Source organism: Dendrobium catenatum, unplaced genomic scaffold (genome assembly GCF_001605985.2).
Source record: "Dendrobium catenatum unplaced genomic scaffold, ASM160598v2 fragScaff_scaffold_1183, whole genome shotgun sequence".
Classification (NCBI taxonomy): Eukaryota; Viridiplantae; Streptophyta; class Magnoliopsida; order Asparagales; family Orchidaceae; genus Dendrobium; species Dendrobium catenatum.
In genome coordinates, this window is record NW_021319645.1 from 175,188 (window position 1) to 200,119 (window position 24,932).

Sequence of the window (24,932 nt, forward strand, 5' to 3'; positions counted from 1 at the left end):
CCAAAAAAAAAAGAAAATACAATGACTCTCTTGCCCTCAGGGCTACACTCATGACTCAACTTAGACCAAGGGTACAATAGGAAGTAAAAGAACAATGCATAAAAGAAATACATAAATAGCTAGAAATATAAACTCTGAATCTCGGCCGTCGATCTGCGCTGTCTACGGCGATACACATGTCTGAACCTCTGGTCGATGTCCACATCACTTTGAGGCTTGAGGAACCCCTCCAAGGGAGAGGCTTTCATCTGTCGTGATAGCCGAACGAAGAAATAGCACATCGGGGCGTGACACGTGGACCCCAGATCCAAGAATCCGTCGCCGAAAGTGCCTTGCAGAAAGGCAAATAAGTTTGGAGGCCAAAGCCTCGAAAAGAAAGGATCTTTGAAGAAAAAGATAGATCGGGTGTGACATCCGGTGCGGCTTCCCGGAGATCCGCCCCTGCTAATAGAACTCGTCAGAGATGGGTCCAAAAGAAGGCCCATAATGACAATTATAGTGACGGTCGACATCCTGGAGAGTCCTCCAGGAGATCCCGTTATTCACCTACTTCAGCTGGAGAAGTTCATTTTGACCGCAGTCCGCAGATCGAAGAAGTAATCATCCCAAGCCAAGAACCTGAAATTCAGTGGCGTCGCCGCTCAGAAATTCAGGTACAAGAAGAAGATGAAAAAGAATATGGTGATAAAGACACCATGGAGATCGAGGTGATTCATATGGTCAGCCATATTGATGTTAAAGATGAAGAAGATGAAGATGACCAGCAATCACAGCCCCGTGTCTGTGTTTATCGACGTCGCTATAGGGCTAGATCCATTGCCAGCCGAAGTGCTCGCTTCTTAGAAGGAGAAGAAGAAGAAGAGGTCAGAGAAAATCCCTTCGCTGGCGAAGACATCACACTCGTTGAAATGAGAAATCAGATGAGGCGACAGATGCGAAAGAAAGATAAAAAAATCTCACAGTTAAATGACAAAATGACTGAGATGATGACGGCTATGATGGAGATGATGCAGAAGACAACTTCTGTGGGTCATGCACCGGCTCAGCCTATCAACTAAGCTGTGAATAATGTTCCAGCAAATCCTCAAAATCTCCAAGCGCCGCAAGCCCCAAGAGTGAAAGGTGTACCTGAAGGTGGCAAAGAAATTGATGATCCTACCCGCTAGCGTAATCCACAAAATGTGGCGAGCGCCTCTGAAGCTGTAACTGCAACACAGCTTGAAGGCTTAATCAGTGAAAAGATTAAAGCCATTATAGCTGCTGAACAAGCAGAGAAATTAGTAGGCAAAGGTTGCTCGTACCCAGCAGAGTACGATCAGGTGCTGTATCCAAAGGGATATTCTGTGCCCAAATTCAATATATTTGATGGCAATAAAAATCCCAGACAACACCTCGCGCAGTTCAAAGCAACCTGTGGGAACACGGAAGGCAATGGTGCTTTGTTATTCCGACAATTCGTGAACAGCTTGAGTGGAACTGCTTTCGAATGGTACGCTGAGCTGCCAAATGATTCACTAAAAACCTTTGCTGAGTTTGAGGTCTTGTTCGTGAAAAGATTTTCCAGTGCAACAGAGAAGACTACTATCACTGATCTTGCTCTAGATAAAAGGAGAAAAGATGAGTCAGTGACGAAATGTATAACACGCTGGCGTAATCTCAGTATGAAGTGCGAGCAACAGTTAGAAGAAGAACATGCAGTTCAACTATTGATGGGAAACATTGATGTCAAAATGCAGCCCTTCTTATGCATTGCTTCTATTATGACCTTCCAAGATCTGTTGGATAGGGTGACAAAGTTTGAGAAGTTGAATTTGTCAAAATCTGAAAGCCTCTTCGACAGACCTAAAAAGGACAAGGCACCTGATGCCAAGAAGAATGAGGTCTATTCCGCATTCCCTCCCAGACCTGATAAAGATAAAAGGGCAGTATATAATATAGACAAAGGAAAATAGCCAATGCAATATGAAGAAAAACCAAAACAGGCTTACAATCCAAATCCTCAACCAAAGCTGATTCTTGGAGGAAATGATAAACCTCGAGCCTTTCCCGATGGAGGAGAGCGCCAGAGGCAAATCACGGGAACTGATGATAGAACCTTCCCCTCCCTCAAGGAGAAAATGAATAAATAATATTCATTTAGGAGGGATAGTGTCGCTAAACTGTTCCGACAAGCACTCAAGTCTGTCATGGAATTGCTAGAATATAAAAGAATTGAAGAGTCCAAACACAGTGACGATCCAAACTATTGCCCATATCATCGGGTAGTTAGTCATCCAATTGAAGATTGTTGTCTTTAAAGATTGGTTGGAAAAGATGTACAAGAGGGGAGAATTGACATTATTAGATAATGTGCTAGTTTGTCTTAGAAAGGAATCCACCCGGGTAGTCACGTCCTCTTCCGTACTCCCGCCTAAAGAAACAACAAAAAAACCTATTCAAAAAGAGCAATGAGAAACTGTGATCTCCAAGAAGACAAATAAAATGCTGAAACATCCGCCTAAAGACAACTTAGGAGTTCCGGGTGTCAAGTGGAAGTCTCCTACTGAGCCAATACTGAATTTAAAGTCACATGCATCCACCTCCAAACAACAATCTAGCCAAGCTAGCTTATTAAAGTCTGGAAAGTTAAAGTCAAAGTTTTCCAAGAAGAAAGCCAAATTGAAGAAGCTTGAGGCGAAGAAGACTGAAACTCAAAAGGCTATTGATTAGGGGTGTCAATTTCGGGTCACGGGTCGGGTTCAGGTCAAATCCGAAATTGACCCGGGTTCTATCGGGTCGACCCTAACCCGACCCGGGTAGGCAAACATGTCAAAATCCTGGACCCGAACCCGACCCGCTTCAGGTTCGGGCCAACCCGTCACGACCCGTTATCGCGGGCAGCGGTGCGGGTTCGCGACTTCGCACGACGCGGTTGGTTCGGCTTCGGCACTTCGGCGGTCCGCAGCGTGATGCTGACTTTATCATCCATAACGATAATCATATCATCCTGTACGAACAGTTCAAAGAAATATCGAGTCATTTCAGCAACATCAAAGATAACAAAAAGGGAGAAATACGCAGAAGAAGCGACCCCTGAGTTCTATCTAATGGTGTCGTCAATGGAATTCAGTTCAGATGATTTATTATTTCCAAATGATGAAGATTCAGATCCAAGCGTAGCGTCGCAAATGAAGCAGGTTAAACTGGGAGATGATTCCGAGTCTACATGTGGATCCCCAGATGCCACAATGGCTGAATCTGAGGAGAATGCTTCATCAAATAAGTTTGAATTAGATGAGGTGGCCCAAGTGCAATTGAAAGTGACAAGGTACTGTCACCTCCACCAAAAAAGGGAATTTCTAACAAAGATAAGGGAAAAGAGATAATTATCAATGATGATATTATCCCTGAAGATCCTAAGAAAAAGAATACTTCAGCCAAGGGGATATATTACAATATCTTATGCCACTTTAGGAAGATCCCGGCGCAACTCAGCATATACGATGCCCTTGTGATGTCCAAAGTCTTTCGGAAGACTTTGATCAAAGCTCTCTGGGATCCTAAAAGTTATGAAGTGTATTTTGCCGAACACAACTTGACTGAGGTCTTGCAAGCTCGGAATGAGCTGATCATTACCTTTGCTGAGGATGATATGATGCTTGGAACGACAGATCACAATCGCCATTTATATTTTACGGCAGAGAGCGAAGGTATGATGATCTGTCGGATTTTGATCTATCTCGGATCTTCCATAAATCTCATGAGCCTTAAAGCATTGAGATCATTGTGCCTCGATGTGAAACATATTGAACAAGATAAGTTGATGGTGCATAGCTTCAACGAGAAAGGACAGAAAACCCTTTGTTCGTTTATGCTCCCTCTTGTATTTGGGGAATTTCACACAGAAGTTAAATTTCATGTGATTGATGCGGACACCTCGTTCAAGGCGCTATTAGATCGCCCCTGGCTGCAAAAATATGGCGTCGTCTCCTTAACATTACATCAGTGTATGAAATATCTTAAGGAATGAGAAGAATTCAGGATCTATTGTGACATTCAGCCCTTCACAGTTCATGAAGCAACAATTTATGAAGATGCACAATACTTCATGCCAAAGAAGCAAAAGTCTTCGAGTTCTCTTGGGGCTAAAGCATCAAATTCAAAGACTGCAAAGCGACCTTATCTGGAAGGTGAGAAAAAACAAGTGGGGAGAAAGAAGGTAGTGCCGACTCTTTTTAAGACACTGATCATTCCCAAAGAAAAGAAATATATACCTCACATAGGGAGTGATACAAATGAAGATGATATCACCCCTACAAAATCTCAAAAAGCATGTCAGTCCATAAACGAATGGAGTAAGGAGGTTGAATTTTCAAACGATGATTATGATTACGATTATATCTATATGAATAGGGTGCAGGATGTATTCTCCAGAAGAATAAGCACCCTGTCAATCTCAGATAGCATACCCGTAGTCACACGTATCCCCCTATAACACTTCAAGGAAATCATTTCACGTGAGGTGCATAAGATTAAAGAACTTTCCACTCTTTATCTGCCTCCTCTGAAGAAGGGGACAACACCTGGAAATGTATTGTATTCCACGAGAATATTCGAAGAGGAGAATAATGAATGGTGTTGTATGCTCATCGATTCTGAAGAGTTGTTATCTACGAGGCTACCTAAGTTCAATACCAAAAATATTCAGAGAATGATATTAAAGTAAATCAATATTCTTACCACCAAACGATAACTTCGTACAAGCTTGGGCCTATGGTATGGAAGGAATCCACGTCTATTATGATGGAAGAATATAGATGCCTATAAAGGTATCAGATTCATCAAATGAAAATACCTCCGGAAGGAGACTTGTCGATCAATCAAGTGCGGAGAAGTCAAATCCGATAATGATGAAGATGAGATATATGAAGCTAATGCTTATGATGATCAATCCGTGGAAGCCAAGCCTGCACTAGAAAAACTGGAAGATGGTGGACAGGCAGCAACTATAGATGAGCTAAAAGAAGTCAACTTGGGAACTGAAGAAGACCTTCGCCCAACCTTCATTAGCTCTCTTCTGCCAGAGGTCAAGTAGAAGAAGTGAAGTTCTTTTGTGAATTCAGGGATTGCTTTGCCTGGACATATGTTGAGATGCCGGGCTTATCCCTTGATGTGGCAGTTCATAAGTTAGCCATCAAGCCGGATGTAGCACTAGTCAAGCAAGCTCCAAGAAGAATGAGATTGCAGATTGAAGAGCAGATGATTGCAGAAACAAAGAAGCTTATAGAAGCAGGTTTCATCTGAGAAGAAAAGTATGCCGATTGGATTGCCAATATAGTCCCAGTAAAGAAGAAGAATGGTCAGATTCGTATCTGCATCGACTTCAGGGATCTCAACAACGCTTCCAGTATCAGAGCTTCTAGTTGATAATACTTCCAAATACGATATGTTCTCCTTCATGGATGGATCGTCAGGTTACAATCAAATAAAAATGACACTTGAAGATGAAAAACATACATCATTCAGAACGCCTATAGGCATATTCTGCTACACAGTCATGCCCTTCGGCCTGAAGAATGCTGGTGCCACCTACCAGCGGGCGATGACTCGTATATTTGATGATTTGATTCATCAGAAGGTCGAATGCTATGTAGATGACTTGGTCATTAAGAGTACGAATCGAAAAGACCATCTAGATGACTTAAGAATCGTATTCGAGAGGATCAGGAAGTATGATTTGAAGATGACACTCTCAAATGTGCATTCGGAGTCTCCTCCGGCAAATTCCTGGGGTACGTTGTTAAGCTGAATTCTCTTGACATCGAGGCATTGAAGTCGACCCTAACAAGATCAAGGCAATCATGGAGATGCCACCTTCAAAGAATCTTCGACAACCTCGCTCCCTACAAGGGCAACTGGCTTTCATTCGACGATTCATATCGAACCTGTTGGTTAGGTGCTAGCCATTTTCAAAGCTAATAAAAAAAGACATACGCTTTAAATGGGACGAAGAGTGTTAAGAAGCATTCGACAGTATTAAAAGATACTTGTTAAATCCGCCTATTCTTGCGGCGCCAATTCCTGGGAAGCCTCTCATACTGTACAAGGCAGCACTAGAAGAGTCCATCGGAGCACTATTAGCCCAGCATAATAAGGAAGACAAAGAAAATGCGCTCTATTACATTAGCCGGAGGTTGATTGGAGCAGAGATCCGCTACTCTCCAATTGAGAAGCATTGCTTGGCTCTGATTTTCGCAGTTCAGAAGCTCCGCCATTATATGCTGTCTCACAAAATCACCTTGATATTAAAAATCGATCTGCTGAAGTTCTTGATGACAAGATCAGCGTTGACAGGTCGTTTGGCAAGGTGGGCAGTGATATTGCTACAATTTGATATCACATATGTTCCACAGAAAGCAGTGAAAGGGCAGATGTTGGCAGATTTCCTCACTGTACATCCTATCACTGCAGATTCGCCGCTCAATGACGATCCACCTGACGAACAGATCATGAATGTTGAAGAGGAGATGCTATGAGCATGGGAGATGTGTTTTGATGGAGCATCATCAAGTAAGCATGCTCGGTCTCCAAATCTAGAAAAAGCTCAAGCTGGAATTGGAATCATTTTTCTAGCACTCGAGGGAGGCATACTGAGGTTCTCATTTAGCTTGATTGAACCTCGGACCAATAATGAAGGCGAATACGAAGCTTTAATAGCAGGATTGAAAATTGCAATCGATGTTAGAATTCAAAACATCCAAATCTTTGGCGATTTTCAACTCGTTGTAAACCAAGTATTGGGAGTTTACAAAATCACCAAGTTCGAGTTGGCCTGTTATCATCGACGAGTCCTTGAGCTTATGAAGCAAATTTCAGTCGTCAAACTAACTCAAGTCTCTCGAGGTCAAATAACAAAGCTGATTGTCTTGCCAAATTGGCTAAAGAAATGGCGAATATGGATGACGAATGGCCTTTGATAATCATGATGCACTATCATCGGATCTTAGAGCCAGCATTATTACAATTCCGGCAGGCAGAGGGAATACCAAATTCAAGCCAGCAAGATACAACCTCGGTTGATCCTCAACCTCCCCAACTAGTTGATCTTGAAGACCAACCTGAAGAACAACAAATTCCTAAGAAAAGACGCAAGGCTAGTCAAGCTTCATAATTATGGTGGCATTGCCTAGATGTCGAGGAAGAAGATGACTGGAGGCAGCCTTTCATTGACTACTTCAAAGAAAGTAAGCTGCCATAAAATGCCATGATTAGTGTATCATACTTTCATACATATTAGTTAGCACATACATTCTATATTTTGAAATTCTCATGTTATGAGAATACATTTCAAAATCCCTCACAGACTGGGTGCATTTTAAATATTTATTTGGGTCGACATCGCGCTGCATGCTTAGATCCCCAAATAAATATCTAAAATTTCAAAAAAAATTATTCTTCTCTAAAGGGTCCCTACGAGACAAGGGGCATTTTAAATATTTATTCGGGTCAACATCGTGCATCATGCCGAGATCCCCGAATAAATATTTAAAATTATCAATTCAATGTTCTTTTGTGCTAAATAATACAATATACTTGTTTTCCAAAGTATATGCAGGTGATCTTTCAAAAATTAGAGACATCATATTCTCCAACAAATCAATGTTCAAAGGTCATGAAAGAGACTATTGCAACTACACACTCCTACAAATTGAGCCGAAAAAGTTTGAAGTCTTTCAACAGTCTGAAGCTTAAGGTTCGAATAGGTGTAAAAAGTCGGATCCAACAAGCCTAAATATGGCTGGATCACTGGCAGCTCTGTCTACTCAACAAGCCATAAGAAAGGCCGTAGTAGCGGAACCCCCACTTCGTCAACCCGTCAGTAGGGACTGTAGGAAGAACGAAGGCCAATTTGACTCGACCAGTTCAAGTTATCGTAGTCTACTAAGTTCTCCTAAATGATTAGAGAATCAAAGTTCCAGTGGAAGGATGAGTCTCGAACAACCATCGAATGCTCGTAGGCTCGAAAATCTTCAACCACAAAGGATAATTCCAAATCTGCCAACTTCAGCAAAATCAGCGTTGGAAAGCACAATTCTCATAGCTCAAGTCTGAAGTCTGAATGGGTGTATGAGGTCGGATCCAACAAGCCCAAATATGGTCGGATTGCTGGCAGCTCCGTCTACTCAACAAACCATAAGAAAGGCCGTAGTAGAGGAACCCCCATCTCAGCAACCAGAGGACGAAGAGCTGTCAAATCTCGGCTCTCCCGATCTGATAAACTCAAGTGACTCGGATCAAAGTCTCCTCGAGTGGTTAAGGATTAAGATACTCCTTACATTTGGTACTATGAACTGAATCCAGAACATGCAAATCCTTCAATAAATCGGCAAAGCACAAATCGAGGATCGAAAGAACTTTTCTTTAACAAGTCTGTCAAAGCATAAAGCAAAGGACCGAAGAAAATTATCCCAAAATTCATGAAAAGCATATGGTTGAAGTAAGTGGATTTTGTCATCAACAAGTCTGTTATGCACAAAGCTCTTGACCGATGACTCTGTGCCACTGACCTAGTACAAACTTAGGGGTTTATGTCATCGGCATCTACCCCTTCATCAAGCCCGCCAAAGCTAGAAGCAAATGGCAGAAGACATACAAATCTTCTGACAAATCAGTAAAGACAAATCAGATAATCCTTCATCAATGTCCGCAGCGCAAAGCACAGGGCAGAAGAAATCAAAATCTTAGGGTTCTAGGCTTCTAGCTAAAGTCGCAGAATGAGTACCTTAGATGACGTCTACAAATGTCCCTAAAGACGGGGCATTTTAAATATTTATTTGGGTCGACATTGCGCTGCATGCCGAGATCCCCAAATAAATATTTAAAATTCCATCAAGATACAATCAGATGGTGGAAGAATCTTGAGCATATGCTATCCACTAGCGTCAATCTATAAAGACAATATATCAACCATTTATGGATACATCTAAAAGAGCAGTGGAGAAAGAAGATTAGTGTGACATCCAAATAAAAATTTGGAGATCCACTAAAAGAAAATCTTAGTGTGACATCCAAGCAAATCTTTGGAGATCAACTCAACAAGAACCCTAGTGTGACATCTAGAGTAAATATCTAGAGATCCACATGGTCAATCAACATACAACAAACGTGATTCGCTCCAGACGCCTACCACATTTGTTGGGGGGCATTTGTTGACCTCTGTTAAGTAAAAGAAAAAAAATTCAAGTCAAATACTTACCTGCTCTGTAGAAATCACCCCTTGCATGTCGCCTGCACGCCGAAGTCGCATAACCGCATGTCGCTCGCACGATCTACTGGGATCATTAAAAGGCTGAAGGTACGAGGCCTTCGGCCTCTTCTCCAATCTCTTTGGATCTCTCGCTCTCCCTCCCACCTACTCTCGCTCCCTCTCTCGCGTTTGCTCGAGCTCGCCTCATTGTCGACTTCCTGTTCCCGTCGGATCGGAAGTTAAGATAGTTTGATCGGAAGCAACCGCAGGAGCTCGCTGGCTTTGAAACTTTCTCCCTTTTGATTGCTGCTTCGGCCTTGTCGTGGCTGGTCGACTTCGCTCATTCGACCGACTTTCCCTTCCTGTCGGGATCAGAAGTCACAACATTTTAATCGTGAGCAGCAACGGGAAGCTCGCTTGCAGTGAAGTAACTTTCTCCGGCTCCTTTGTTGGTGTCTGACTCTGCTCCTCGGACGACCCCTGCCTACTGGAGCGGAAGCTTCAACATTTTGATCAGACGGAAGAACGGGAGCATGCCGACTGTGAAACAGCTTTCTCCCGTTCGGATGCTACTACGGCTCCATTCGTGGCTGCTCGGCCTTGCTCCTTCGACGACATTCCCTACCTGTTGGATCAGAAATGACGACGGGAGCTCGTTAGTCATTAACTAATTATAATTATAATTAATCAATAATTAATAATTAATTATATATTATAATTAATTAATTATTATTATAATTAATAATAACACAAAAAAAGGAAGGGTCTGTTTCTCTTGCCCGCCTCGATCCACGAGCATCCACCTCGTCGACATTCATCAAGGTATAACTTTCTCAACTCAGGTTCCCGTTTTCGATGTTTGCGATGGACCGGCAAACCCCCTATACGCGCTCTCGTGGCATGGTGGGAGGAAATTCGATGCGACGCCTACAACGAGCTGGGTAATCACCTAAAACTCAGATTCTCGTTTTCATCTTGTGCAACGGACTGGCAAACCGCCTATACGCGCTCTCGTAGCACGGTGGGAGGAAATCCAGTGCGACGCTTACAACAAGGCGTGTAATCACCTAAAACTCAAATTCTCGATCTTGTCGTGTGCAACGGACCGGCAAACCCCCTATACGCGCTCTCGTAGCACGGTGGGAGGAAACCCGATGCGGTGCCTACGACGAGGCTGGTAATCGCCTAAAATCCCATTTCGACTTTTGTAGCGGACCGGGGAACCACCTATATGCGTTCTCGTAGCACGGTAGGAGGGAGCCCGGTGCGAGGCATTTGACGAAGTGGGTAAGCCCTATACACGCTCTTGTAGCGTGGTGGGGAGGGCCACTGGTGTTCTGGTACGGATACTGTTGAAGGCCACATACACGCTCTTGTAGCGTGGTGGGATGAAAATTTGTACGCCCGTGGTGGGAAGGCCCAGCCTATATATCCCCCAAACGGGGGATATGTTGGGGTGCTGCCGAAATTTTCACTGAAGTGTACAATGCTTGAACAATATAAAATCTCACTTGGGCAACAATACAGAGGACCAATACTTGGACATGAATGCACATAACTTGAACTAAATGAGCAGATGACTTGTACGATGAACAGTGGACTTGTGGACCTAAACCTGAACAAAACGTAAATGACTTCTAAAAGGTCAAATCAAAATAAAATGAAATCAAATTGGAATTGAATTCAAATCAATATGAGCATGCAATTATATATGCAAAGATTTCAAAAGACTCTGAACAAGATCAACTTGAACATGTACTCTAAGCTCGTACTTGAACTCGGGCTATACGACATTAGGTGAGGACTTGTAAACTTGATGAATTCAAGTTTGAATGAAACTGAACTTGGACTCAAACACATGCAAAGAACAAAACTTGGATCGCACACGAGGAAACTCAAACTGCAAGACCTAGATGCATGAACTCCTACAACAGCCCCAATGAAGTCAAATGCGCCATGACTTTTAATACATTCATATTAGGCCTTTAAGACTTATAGTCAAGAGAATTCACTAATAAAGGCATGAAGCCTACGAAACCCGATCCTCAGTCAATAGCTCGATTGAGTTGACAATGTTCAAGCTACAAATGGACACCCCGATGATGGCCACGTTGATTGAAGATCTTAACTGTAGGGGTTAATTTCAGGCAATTTTCAAATGTCTCCCAAAAGTCCACACAAAATCCAAACTCCTCAAAATCTAAAATTTCCAAATTCCATCCCAAACTTCAAGATATTTAAAATTCCAAATAAATCCATCAATCACTCAAAGCAAAATCTATTCATCCCCCACAACAGTTTGCCAAGTTGGACAAATTCAAATATAACTTCAGCTCATAAAGAGCTAATGCCTAGTCGAAAATATCTCTAGGATCCATTCTCAAACAGTCTCATGCCAGTAAGGACGTGGTACGTATCCTCTAACCGGCAGTTTTGCCGCCAAATGGCACCACATGATAAATGGTTATGACGACCCGGGGCCCTCTGAACCGAGCGGTTTTGCCGCCAAATGGCACCACGAAATACTGGTTATGGCCAGAGCCGATACGCTCCTTATTGGCATCAAATCCTTGAGATATAAATCAATAGGATATGATCGATAGGGCACAAAGCCCTCTCTTAGCTAAGGTAAACTCAAGTTTATCCCCTTAGGCAAATACCCATCCCAGGTCTACAAGGTACCCTTGGACGAAGCAACCCATGGCTGCCGACAAGGATCCTTCTGTCAGGTTGGGTCAAGTACCTCTGACTAAGTAGACCAGGGACCACGATGTTCAAGACGACGAAACCATGGGATGTTGATCGGGTCCAATATTCATTCCCCCACCATCCGCTTTAAGTGCAAGATGATGAAATTTCTATTTTAAATATCAAAACTTTTCAAATCTCCAATTCCTAAACCCATTGCTGTTACTATATGTCAGGTAACACGTATTCTATACGTGTCTGATTGACGACTAGCCTTAATTAAAAGTTTTCTCTCATGATCAGGAGGGGTAATTAACTATAGGAGCTTGCGCCTATAGGAGACCAGAACTCATATCATAAAGTCCTCGCAAAATGAGGGTGAAATCTCTGGGTAGTGTCTTATCTACAAACCCATATGCCTTCCAAAATTTATCCCAGGAACTTATTCCGTTAAAACTCCCTCGCCGAATAAAAAACATCAAATCAGCGCGGCGGGGAGGCCAGGGCCAAATTTTCGGAGCCCATAGCTCTGCCTTTACTAACTGACATGCCTCACACTTTGAAACAAACTCAGCTATATCCTTCTTCAATCTAGGCCATCAGAACATACCTCTTAAATCTCTATACATCTTGCTACTTCCTGGATGAATAGTGTAGCCCGAGTAATGTGCCTCATGTAGGATCTCAACTTTTAGATCAACAATAGAAGGAACCCATAATCTATCCTTGCAGAAAATGACTCTATAATCATATAAAAACAGTTCAAGTCTCTTACCAGCTTGAATATGATCACTCAACTTCGGATACTTTGTATCTGATTTATGAGCTTCTTGAATTCTTTCCTGTAAAGTAGGTTGAATAATCATCTGAGCTAATAATTTTGAATCTGTATTACTAGATATTACTTATATCTCCAATTTCTCTAAATCTCGTATAAGAAAGTCTACAGAAGTAAGCAACGAAAGAGAAGTACCTTAAGACTTCCTACTCAAACTATCTGCTATCACATTAGCCTTACCAGACTGATATTGAATATATAGATCATAACCTTTAATCAGCTCTAACCATCTTCTCTTCCTTAAATTTAGATCCTTCTGAGTAAAAATATATTTCAAGCTCTGATGATCAGTAAAGACACGTTATGCCTCCAAATCTTCAATGCAAATACAACAACAACTAACTCAAGATCATGTGTTGGATAGCTCTCGTCATGTGATTTCAACTGCCAAGATGCATAAGCAATCACTTTATTATGTTGCATCAGCACACATCCCAAACCTCTCAATGACACATACTAAAAACCCGGAACCCCTTAGTGCCTGAAGGAATAACCAAAATTAGAGCAGAAGTCAAATGATCCTTCAGCAACTGAAAACTCTCCCCACACTCCAGAGTTTATATGAAAGCTACTGACTTCTGATTCAATCTCATCAAAGACAAAGAAATACGAGAAAACCCGTGAACAAATTTTAGATAATAGCCAGCTAAGCCTAAGAAATTACGAACCTCTGAAATTGTAGTAGGCCTTGGCCAATTAGAAACAGCCTGAATCTTTTAGGGATTTACTGAAATGCATGCACTGCTCAGTACATGTCCCTGAAATAAAATGCTACTCAGCTAGAACTCACACTTAAAAAATTTAGCATATAATTGATGTTGACTTAGAATCTCCAGAGCAGTCCTCAAGTGCGTTGCATTTTCCTCAGATGTAGAATAAATCAGAATATCGTCTATAAAGACGGTCACAAACCGATTCAGATACTTACTGAAAATCATGTTCATCAAATCCATGAAGACTATTGGGGCATTAGTCACTCCAAATGGCATTACTAAAAACTCATAATGTCCTTACTTCGTACTAAATGCAGTATTCGCCACATCCTTTGCCCTTACCTTCAATTAATGATAATCAGATCGCAGATCAATCTTTTAAAATACTGAACATCTAGCCATCTGATCAAATAAATCATCAATCCTCGGCATATGATACTTATTTTTTATAGTGGCTTTGTTCAACTCCCTATAATCAATACACATGTGCATCATACATCCTTTTTCTTCACAAATAGAACATGTTCTTCCCACAGAGACAGATTAGGGCAGATGAATCCCTTGTCAACTAACTTCAGAAGTTGAACCTTCAACTCCTGAAGCTCCTTAGGTGTCATTCTATTCAAGATTTAGAGATCAGACTAATACTCGGAACGAGATCGATACAAAACTCTCTCTCTCTGTCTGGTGGTAAAGTCACTAATTCCTCCAGGAAGACATGAAAACTCCCGAATTATAGGGGCACTACTCACAGAATTAGAAGATATTCTCACATCTCTGACATATGCTAAAAATGTTATGCTACCTTTCCTCCAAAGTCTATCTACTTCTCGAGAAGAAATCAAACAAGAGAGAACACATTTGTTTCCCTGAAATATGAAACTCTCACCTTTTTAATACAAGGTCACTTTCTTCTTCAAGCAATCAATCTGAGCTCCATATCGACGCATCTAGTCCATACCCAAAATGACATTAAATGCAAAAATAGGTAGCAAAATGAAACCGGATCTTCAAACTCTATCAGAAAATTCCAAATCACAAAAAACAAACCCTATTAGCTACCATCTCATCTTCCATAGGCAAAACCACAAACAAAGAAATAAATAATAATACATATGACAAACCGAGAGAATCAAAATATTGCTCAAACATGAAAGAATGGCTAGCACCAGAATTGAATAAAATACGACAAAGATATGTAGAAATATAAGCCATACTTGTCACAACATCTGGGGACTCATTGGCCTCTTGTTGCGTCAGACTGTAAACTCGTGGATGTATTGGGGTCAAAGCAACAGAACTACCTGCACCTCGTGAACCTCAAGAAGGTTGACTTCATGATACCAAACCAACATCTCGACTACTAGAAGCCTTAGTATACGGTCGAGGTGGTACTGCCTTCATCCTACCCACGATTGACTGTGCAGAGCCTTTGAAATCAAAACATCTATCAAAATTACCTTGTGGACACTCAACAATCCTATGTTCAAATTGATGACAATGAAAACCCTTGTCTAATGCTTTTTAACACTGACCACTGTGCCTTCTACCACACTGCTGACATAATGGGGCCTCAATTACTGAACCCTAGAACTATCAACACTTCTTCTATCTGATCCATAAGAAATTGCTATTGTCTGTCCCTTCCTTCTGAACTCAACAGGTCCAAACCTGCCCTTCTTCCAGAATGGCTACTACTAGCTATCTCACTGCCAAATCTCTTCTTTCTTGCAGTCCATCGATGTTGCACTACTACTAGATCAGTCTCTATCCTCTTGGCCCTCTCAACTAACTGAGCAAAGTCTGTGATATCCTGTGCCAACAGTGGTTGTCTCAAAGCATCTCGGAGCCCTTCTAGAAATCGGTAACACTTCTCCTCATAAGTGCCAACTAATTGTGGAGCATATTTAGAGAGAGCAGTAAAGTTTGTATCATACTGCATCACTAATATGCTTCCCTGAATCAACTTCAGAAAAGAGCTCTGTAACCGTCTCCTAATAGATGGAGGTACAAACCATGTTCTGAATGTCTTAATAAACTCATCCCAAGTAATCAGGGTATTTGAACGGCTTTGAAACTTTTTTCTCTGTAGGCCCAATCACCAGTGCTCTGCCACGCCATCAAATAAAAATGCAGCTAATGCAACTCTCCTCTCAAAAGGACAATGCATCCCATCCAAAGTCTTCTCTATCCTCATCAGCCAATCCTCAGCTGCTTTAGGCTTAATAACACCTGAAAGTTTAGCAGGCTGTAATCTCATGAAATTCTATAAATATCTGTCCATGTCATCAGATTGGGTACCTAACAACCCGTGTGTGAGCCTCACCAACTAGCTGTGCTACTATACCTGCAATATGAGAAATTTCCTTAGAACTAATCACAGGGGCTAAACCTGGAACTTTAGCTGCTTGCATTGCCCATTGGTCATATCTGGATTTGGTTAGAGAAGTATTGAAATAAAACATCCAATTTATACACTACACAGAGCCATTATTGAATTGCAATATAAAATGAACCACTATTGAATCTCAACATGATTTTCTATATATCATCCAAAGCATATATAATTTGAAATCTATCTACAATTGTGTTTAGCAACAGAGACAACAACAACAACAACAACAACATCAAGCCTTTATCCCACTACGTGGGGTCGGCTACATGAATCTTTTTTCTCCATTGTGTCCTATTAAAAGTAAAATTCTCGTTTAAATCTAATAAAGAAAGGTCATTTCTAATATTTTCTAACCAAGTCTTTTTAGGTCTACCCCTACCTTTCTTAACATAAGTCAAATCTAATACCTCTACTCTCCTAACCGGGTCATCGGAAGGTCGCCGTTTTATGTGACCAAACCATCTAAGGCGACTCTCTCTAATCTTATCTTCTACTGGAGCTACTCCAACCTTTTCACATATATGCTCATTTCGTATCCGATCTCTAAGGGTAAATTCACTCATCCACCTGAGCATCCTCATCTCTACCACACTTAACTTAGTATTATGCTTCTCTTTTAATGGCCAACATTCAGCACCATAAAGCATTGCAGGCCTCACTACCATCTTATAGAGTTTTCCCTTAAGTTTGAGGGTACATTTCTATCACATAACAAGCCGATGCATTCCTCCACTTTAACATCCAACTTGAATTCTGGATAATATCCCATCTGTTCACCATCACTCTGAACAATAGATCCAAGATATCTAAAAACTTGTACTCTATTAATGACTTGATCGCCCAAAGTCACAATCCCCTCACTAGGTCTATTATTACTAAAAATTACATTCCATATATTCCATTTAGATCTACTCAAGCGAAAACTCTTAGTTTTAAGTGACCTCCATTAATTCAAGTTTACCGTACAACTCCCCTCTAGTCTTCATACAAGAAAAATATCATCCAGGAAAAAGCAACACCAAGGTATATTTCCTCTTGCAAATGTCAGTAGAGAAACATCCATGACTTAAAGAAAAAAGATATGGCTTAAGACTGATCCTTGATGATATACCCAACCGAAATAGAGAAATACTTAGTCAATCCACCATTGATTTGAACACAAGTATAACTCCTGCATACATAGCTTTAATGATTTGAAATAAGCATTATTGGACTCCCCTCTCCCTCCCCCACGACCCTCCCATGCCCTCTCTGAACTTCATCAGATCTTTTCTAAATCAATTAATATCATAGTAATCCTCCTCTAATTTCTCTAATTTGCTACAATCAAACCTCTTAATAAATGCTAATGACCTTTCATAGTCCGCCTACCGCGATGAATCCAAAATTGATTTTGAGAAACATTAGACCATTAGTATTCACGCCGCAACCTATGCTCCATAACTCGCTCCCATAGTTTTAAAGCTATGACAAATTAACTTAATACCTTATAATTTCACACCAAATCTTGTGCATTCACTATTATTTAAAAATTGATTGAAATCAATTTGCAAAACTGGACAATTTGACGCTTCCCCCCCCCCCCCCCCACACACACACACACTTGTACGGTCAGATGCCGATTTCTTAAAGAATTTCACTAGTGTCAAAAAATTAGGCAAACTAAAACACAACAATAGAGATGTTATGGAGAAGACGGTTTATAATTTGAGCTTATAATGACTCCTGAATAAATTCTTGAATCTTGCATGTAAAAATGCAGTTTTCAAAATTTGAGTTATAACACCTTTCCCTCAGAGCGGATTTTGTTTTACGAAATTGTTGGGAGGCTAATGACTATGAAGTCAGCAACCAAGTCCAAGGGTGTAGGCGAGCTCGGTGTTGTTGAAGAGGGGGTTGCTGCTGCAGGTGATGCTGGTTTGAGGGAAGTGATGACTTCTTTGAATGCTCAAGTGGCGGCTCTATGGGACGGTATAAGCTCGATAGAGGTTGAGCTACGCTTGTTACTTAGCCAGACCATGCAACAGTGGTTCCATTAGGGTGCCTAGTATGTCGTGGAGTATTTTAACCAAATGAGAGGATTAACGCCGAATATGGTGAAGGTCCGATGTGGTTATCGCAGGGTTGATTTGTTTTTCCCTTTTTTTGTTCAAATGTGCAAGTAAGTTTCTTGAGAAAAAAGTTTGCCTTGAATTCGGGTGATAGGAGAGTATGTCAAGTATGTCTTTAGGCCGTTTTGCTTTTCCTATGCTGATTTTGTTGTCCGACTGATGAGGATGATGATCGGATTAACTCGATGCTGGATGACATTTTTAGTGCTAAAAAGACTTTGTTAGAATGTATTAGAAATGACATTTTTTTAATTAGTTTCAAATGAGAATTTGATTTTTAATATGACACAATAGAGGAAAATGATTCATGCAACCGACCTCATGTAGTGGGATGAAGGCTTGGTGTTGTTGATGTTATTGTCAAGAGCATGGTCTGAGAGGACCACTTTCAGACTTTGGGAGTCATCTCTGAAATATTCATTGTTTAAACTTTAAAATGATCTAAAGTGTGCCTTTGTAGTTTCATTACTAAAATTCTTGTGCTTATTGTTCGTTTTTGTGTTATTGAGGTTGGTCTTTCAAGTCCATACTAGATAAGGAGCCACCAGCCGATTTAGTTTAAAAAATCATGTTGCTATAATTTGTTGTGCCCAAGGGCAGAATTTGTCTTTGGCACCATCTTTTCTCGTGTGGCAAAGAGCATTAAATAAGTCTCCCAGAAAAATTCCTCATTTTTCTCACCCGAAAATATAATTGTTCTCAATGCCTTATTGACAACTTTGCCCAAGAAACTAGTGTCTCAATTGCTCATCGCGAAAGGTCATCCTCCCCTTTTACAGGATGGGCCTTGCTCTACAGGAGTAGATGCTCTTTTGAAGTTGTGGTCAACAATGCCCTAGAATGGAAGAGCATGATATTCATGATTTGTCTCTTTAGGCTGCGATTGCTGGCCAATAGTAAGCTTCCCGTCAGTAGCTTGCTTCCCCTATGTAGTGACCCTTGGAGTCTTGCCTTCTGGTCTCTAATAGTGCTTATAAGGCTATGGAAACCTTCTTGGTATAGGGCAGAGTGCTGATAGGCTAGTTAGCAGAAGGCCTAAGGGAACAACAGTGTGCGATCACATCTCCGAATCCTTTGCTTGATCATCTGCTCTTTTCCATTTGCTATTATCTTTACTAATGATATTTTTCTAATCTTCTTTAACATTAGGTGATACTTTATAGGTTTTTGAAGATCCTAAGTGGAAGCTGGAGATCATTTTACTGTATTTTGGGAAATACTACAGCAGGGTAAGCTGATTACATTATCTTTAATCTAATTAGTTAGTGCATTGAATGGATTTTTTAAAGCAATTAGTATTAAAAGAGAGCAACTTATGCCCTTGTGGTGGTTGGTGAACCTAAATGGAAAAGCTGGAGATAATTTTACTGTATTTTGGGAAATACTAGAGCAGGGTAAGCTGACTGCAATTTATTTAATGAAATTATTTGTCGCATTGATAGGATCTTTTTAAGAAAGTAATATTTATAAGAGATTAACTTATTCCCTTGTGGCAGTTTCTCATGTTCTTTTTGGTTCTTAGTTTATATTTCACCCTACCATTTATTGTATGGTTTCTCCATGGAATCATTTATGGCCTTTTTTGTCTTGTTACTCAGTTACTTGTATTATGATTTGTTTGTTTTGTGGTCCAACAATAATAACAGTGCTATATTTTAAAATGTAGCCGCCTACATTGATGCCAGGTGGATTATGAAGCTGTAGCACATTACCTGTTGTCTGCATGAAGATTGCTCATTCAGCAAGCTAGTTCTAGCAGCAATCCCCCCAGGGTCCAACTTACACCTTGTTGAAGTGGATAAGAAGAAGAAATTTATGCATGGGAAGGCAATATTATAATGCCATAACCCATTCACCTCTGACATTCCGAACACTCCACTGATGAACATTCATTGGATTTGGATTTAATAATCATGGATATACGCAAATCTAATATAAAAACTAACCTCAGGCAAAGTCTCTCCTAGGTGTGTCATTAGCAAAAGAAAAACTCATGCTGGTTGCAAATTCATGTGGGGAGCAACTCCAAAGATGATGTTGAAGATGATATTATTTTCTACTCGAATAATCATTCATAAGCAACAAAGCATATTAAGTTTTGTTCCAACTTGATGAATGCTTCAGTAATGTCTGTAAATTGAATGTTAAACTTGCAAATACTTGGATAAGGGTCTAGTGGTGACTCTCATGCCTCAGTGTCACCTGTAAGAGCTATTCTGCATCACACAGAATGCATTGACTTTATTGGAGACATTCTTCGTGGGCCCACACAGGAAGAATGCGACATATTGATGTATCAAAATGAACACTCTTGTAAGTAGGAGATATAACAATTCAGGGATGGGTTTGATGATGAACGGGCCAAATTGATTTTAGTTTTCTTGTATTCATCCTTATAGTGTAGAACTGGCTAGAAGATGTCTGATTACTAAGGTTGTATCCAGACAAATAAGCTCGACTATGCAAACATACGTGAAATACCAAAGTGCCTCGGCTTGGGCAAGGCCTTGACCACATTGAAGCAATTCTTCTTATTATGGCACTTGGCTTAAGATAGCAAGGAAAGTCAAAGTGACTTGGTTCTTCAAATGATGATGTGATCAATATTGGATTTACCAAGTAGTAAATGACCTAAAAGAACCCGAGGAGGCTGAACAAGACACCATTGATAGGAGATTTACCAAGAAGTATTAAATGTCCTAAAAGAACTCAAGGATAGTGAACAAGACACCATTGATAGGTTAAGGGAAATCTACTGGTTTCGGAGATAATTCAATCACCATTGTTTAACAACACTCTTCATCTCAATGATTTATCACCAAAGATGAAGAAGCCCCTAAACCATTATTATGTTTTCTTTGCTTGGAATAACACCAATATGTCAAACCTTAGTTCTCATGGTGTTAGTGTTTATGCTTGGCATTGATCAGAAGGTGCTACATATGAAGCTCCGCCATAGAACTTTCAGGTTGAAACTAAGCAGCAAGTGATCATCAACGCCAATAAACTTATTGATGCCTTTCTGGGAGTAAAAGTATCCTTCTTGGGTATTTAATAGCTCGCCTATGAGAAATCAGAGGCTTAGATATCATCTACTTAAACTTTTGAGGTCTAAATTATGACATCCCAAAAGATGATTTTTTGCTCCCCATGACAAAACCAATTGCTGAATACTAGTTGCTCGCAAACATTGAACTAGATTAACGAGGGATATAATTAACAAGATAGTCATAATGATGTTGTATGATCTTTCCATACAACATCATTGTTTGGGTGTCAATGCCTCTTCAATGGTTCATTGAGTGCATTTAGGAGGTTTATAGAAGCTCCCCTCAAAATTTAGAACTCAAGCAAACAATAAATAAAATGCTCATTACCCTTTATAGTTAATATATATATATATTAAAAAAATTTAGAATAATTGTCTTTTGAAAATAACCTCTACTCGAACTGTGGTTATTAACAAGAAGTGACCTTGTTAAAGATGTTCGTTGATACATGTTGACCTTGACCATGCCTCCATGAGATTTGTCCTTGCATCATGTGTTATTTTTAAAATGTAAGCCTATATTTATAGTATTCTAAATAATAATGAATCAGGATTCTAGGCACTAAGTCAGGCTTAATGATAAATTTTATCCAAAATCTATTGTTTGGTTGTCACATTATAATGTTAATGGTGTTTTGCTGGAAAATGTACCAAACAATTGGTCGTTCGTTTGCGTTAATGGAAATGCTAAGGTCTTGCAAGTTGCATTCGAATTAGCATCATTCCCCCAGTTCTCAAAATTTAAAGCGTGAGTGCACCATTTCCTAAAAAGATCCAGACGTAATTTATTGAATATCTTTATCAACATTATTATTGTTCCAGCTATTTGGCGCTGGTTTTATGAATACTTGTTTTGTTACAAGAGGTAATAACTCTATTTTTTGCTTCTTTTTTTTTTTGAGGAACTTCGAGCGAATGAAATATTTTCTGATGTATTTTAAATATTAAATTAATCAAAAGGCATATTCTAATATATGAAGCTCTTGGTAATGTTGTCTGAGGGGTTGACTTGTGCTGCCTTGTAAATATAGATATATTGTTTATGTGATTCAAATCTGTGATCTATCAATATGGTCCTTATATCATTACCTTTTTCAATCACTCACTCTTAAGCTTATTGCAGACTGAACAACTTTTAATTAATTTACCAAACTGCTAGTGTTTCTCCTAATTGTTGTCTACTCCATCAGTCATCGCACTCTTTTTTCCTATTTTGTCTTGGAGGTTTTGAATGAGGATTTTTCCTTATCTCTTTTTCATTGATCTGTAAGTTGCTGATTATTTTCCCTTGTTATTGTTAACCTTGTTAGATCTATTGTCAACTTTTATGTTTGAATATTTGTATGCTTGCTGTTTTACTTTGCTTTCAGCCTTCTACCCGAACTAGGAGGTCAAATAGTTCACCAAATGATGAGACTTTTGAGGGCATCTTGAATTGCTTCTCAAATCCTACTACTACTGGTGGCATTTTAAGAAAAATGGCTTCTGAGGTGGCGTGTTTGCTTCTGGCTCAGGCTTTCAAGGTAAATAACATGTCAACAATTTCATGAAAGTTTCTATAGCCTTGAGCTATTATTTGATGGAATTATCCATTTGATGATGCTTTCTCTTAACAGGACCCTTCTATTGACCATTTTATCTCTAAATAATTGAAGTGTTTCATGTATTTGTCATGTGGGTTGGATTTTTCAATTCCACATGGACTCGTTTGATTTTATGCATAAAATGATATTCAGAAAGTGATGATTTCTTTTTCATTGATTTTTTTCACTAAAAATAAAAGAGGTACGTTGAAGATATTTGTAGAATTTAATGTTCATGTTGATTTCCAGTTACATTCAACAAAATTATATAATCTAGCTCATTTTGTCGTTTTCGAAAATGTGGTTTCTATTTACAAGCGTCCAATGGATCCTAAGTGAAGAAATTGAACCCTCTCTATCCGTAACCATAGGGGTGTTGTGGATCTGATGTACATTGTCTCCTGTATGGATGCCCATAATGAGTGTTTTTGTAGTGGCAAGGCTTTTCTGAAACTAGTTGTTAAATGTGCTTGAAATACTGTTATCTAAATTACCGATGATCATTCTATCTGGGATATGATGTTTTTATTTAATTTTGCATTTTCAGATCTTTGTTAACTAATTCGTTTGAAGTGGCTGATACAGTTTCTTGCTTCACTCTCCATTTCCGGTAAGTTGCTAGCTTAGTGAACAATTAGTCCATGTTGAGAGTAGGGCTGCAAATGAACCGAGTCGAGCCGATCTTCATCTTGTTTGAGCTCGAGCTCATTTCCCAAGGCCATGTTTGAGCTCAGCTCAATAAAATTTGACCTTTTTTATGATGTTCAAGCTCGTTTAAAAATCTCCTGTTTGAGCACAGCTCGTGTTCATGTTCAAGCTCGACTCATTTTAAGCATGTTGAGCCTTTTAACGAGCCCCTATTTGAGGTCAGTTCAAGCCTACTAACGAACCCTGCCCAGCTTTCTAATGTACTCCCAATATTTTTCATTTTATAGAGAAAATCAAGTTGTCAACTTGCATTGCAGTATTGCACGGTGTGGGAATAAATGGAAGCAGAGAGCGCAGAGCCAGGGCGGGATCGAGTTCGCGAGCGTTTAACCGAGCGGGTTTGCGAATTGGAGAGCTAGAGCAGGGAACACGGTTTCTCGATGGTCTAACTGAGTGGGTTCACGAGCTGGAGAGCGGGAGCGAAAACGGAGAGCGCAGAGCGGGACAGGTTGATCGAGTTCACGAGTTAGACAATGGGAGCAGAGAGTGCAGAGCAGGATCGGGTTTGGGAGCTTCTAATTGAGTGGGTTCGTGAGCTTATTTTTAAAACTCTAATCAAGCTCTAATTGAGCTTCTTAGTTGAACTCTTATTGAGCTTGTTTGTGATTTTTAAATGATATTGTTCATGAACATAAACGAGCCGAACACCAAGTTATTTAAGCTCGTTTATTTAGCTATCGAGTATTTATCAAAAGTGTTCAAGCTTGTTCGTTTACCTTATCAAATGAACATGAATGAGCTCTTATCGAGCCGAGCTACGAGCTGCTTGTCGAACACTTGGTTCATTTGCAGCCCTAATTAAGAGTAAACTGTTTGGGATTAGGTAGATGTTGCCTTATAAATCAGACAAGTGTAACTGCAAATTGAGGCAGAACTGATATTTTGTGTACAATATTTTATCTATGGTTTCAAATTAAACTTCAGTTTTCGTAATTTTTGTATATTGCTTAAATTTTCTTGTTTCATATATTTTCATGGATTGGTAGTTCAGAGTCCAAAGGATTTCACTTGAGTAGATCTAAAACGGAATATATGGAGTGTAATTTTAGTAGTAATAGACCTAGTGAGGGGATTGTGACTTTGGACGATCAAGTCATTAATAAGAGTACACATTTAGATATCTTGGATCTATTGTTCAGAGCGATGGTGAAATAGATGAGGATATTATCAGTAGAATTCAAGTTGGATGGTTGAAATGGAGGAATGCATCGGGCTTGTTGTGTGATGGAAAAGTACCACTCAAACTTAAGGAAAAATTCTATAAGATGGTGGTGAGGCTTGCAATGCTTTATGGTGCTGAATGTTGGCCATTAAAAGAGAAGCATAATACTAAGTTAAGTGTGGCACGGATGAGGGTGCTTAGGTGGATGAGTGGCTTTATCCTTAGAGATAGAATACGAAATGAGCATATAAGTGAAAAGGTTGGAGTAGCTCCAGTAGAAGATAAGATTAGAGAGAGTCGCCTTAGATGGTTTGGTCACATAAAACGGCGGCCTTTCGATGACCCAGTTAGAAAAGTAGAGGTATTAGATTTGACTTATGTTAAGAAAGGTAGAGGCAGACCTAAAAAAACTTGGTTATAAAATATTAGAAATGATCTTTCTTTATTAGATTTAAATGA

General features: G+C 39.9%; 1 protein-coding gene across 4 annotated transcripts in view; it reads left to right on the plus strand.

The window, feature by feature from the left end:
* Positions 1 to 24,932, plus strand: part of LOC110100162 (negative regulator of systemic acquired resistance SNI1) — a 66,732-nt gene that overhangs the window by 34,847 nt on the left and 6,953 nt on the right. For 2 of the 4 annotated variants that reach the window (XM_028698934.1, XM_020827589.2), the window contains 2 exons: positions 19,135 to 19,200; positions 22,391 to 22,543. In XM_028698934.1, coding sequence (XP_028554767.1) covers positions 19,135 to 19,200; positions 22,391 to 22,543 — 219 coding nt within the window. Of the gene's footprint in view, positions 1 to 19,120; positions 19,201 to 22,390; positions 22,544 to 24,932 lie in introns of those variants that run through there. The other 2 variants (XM_028698935.1, XM_020827591.2) reach the window with 2 other exon arrangements.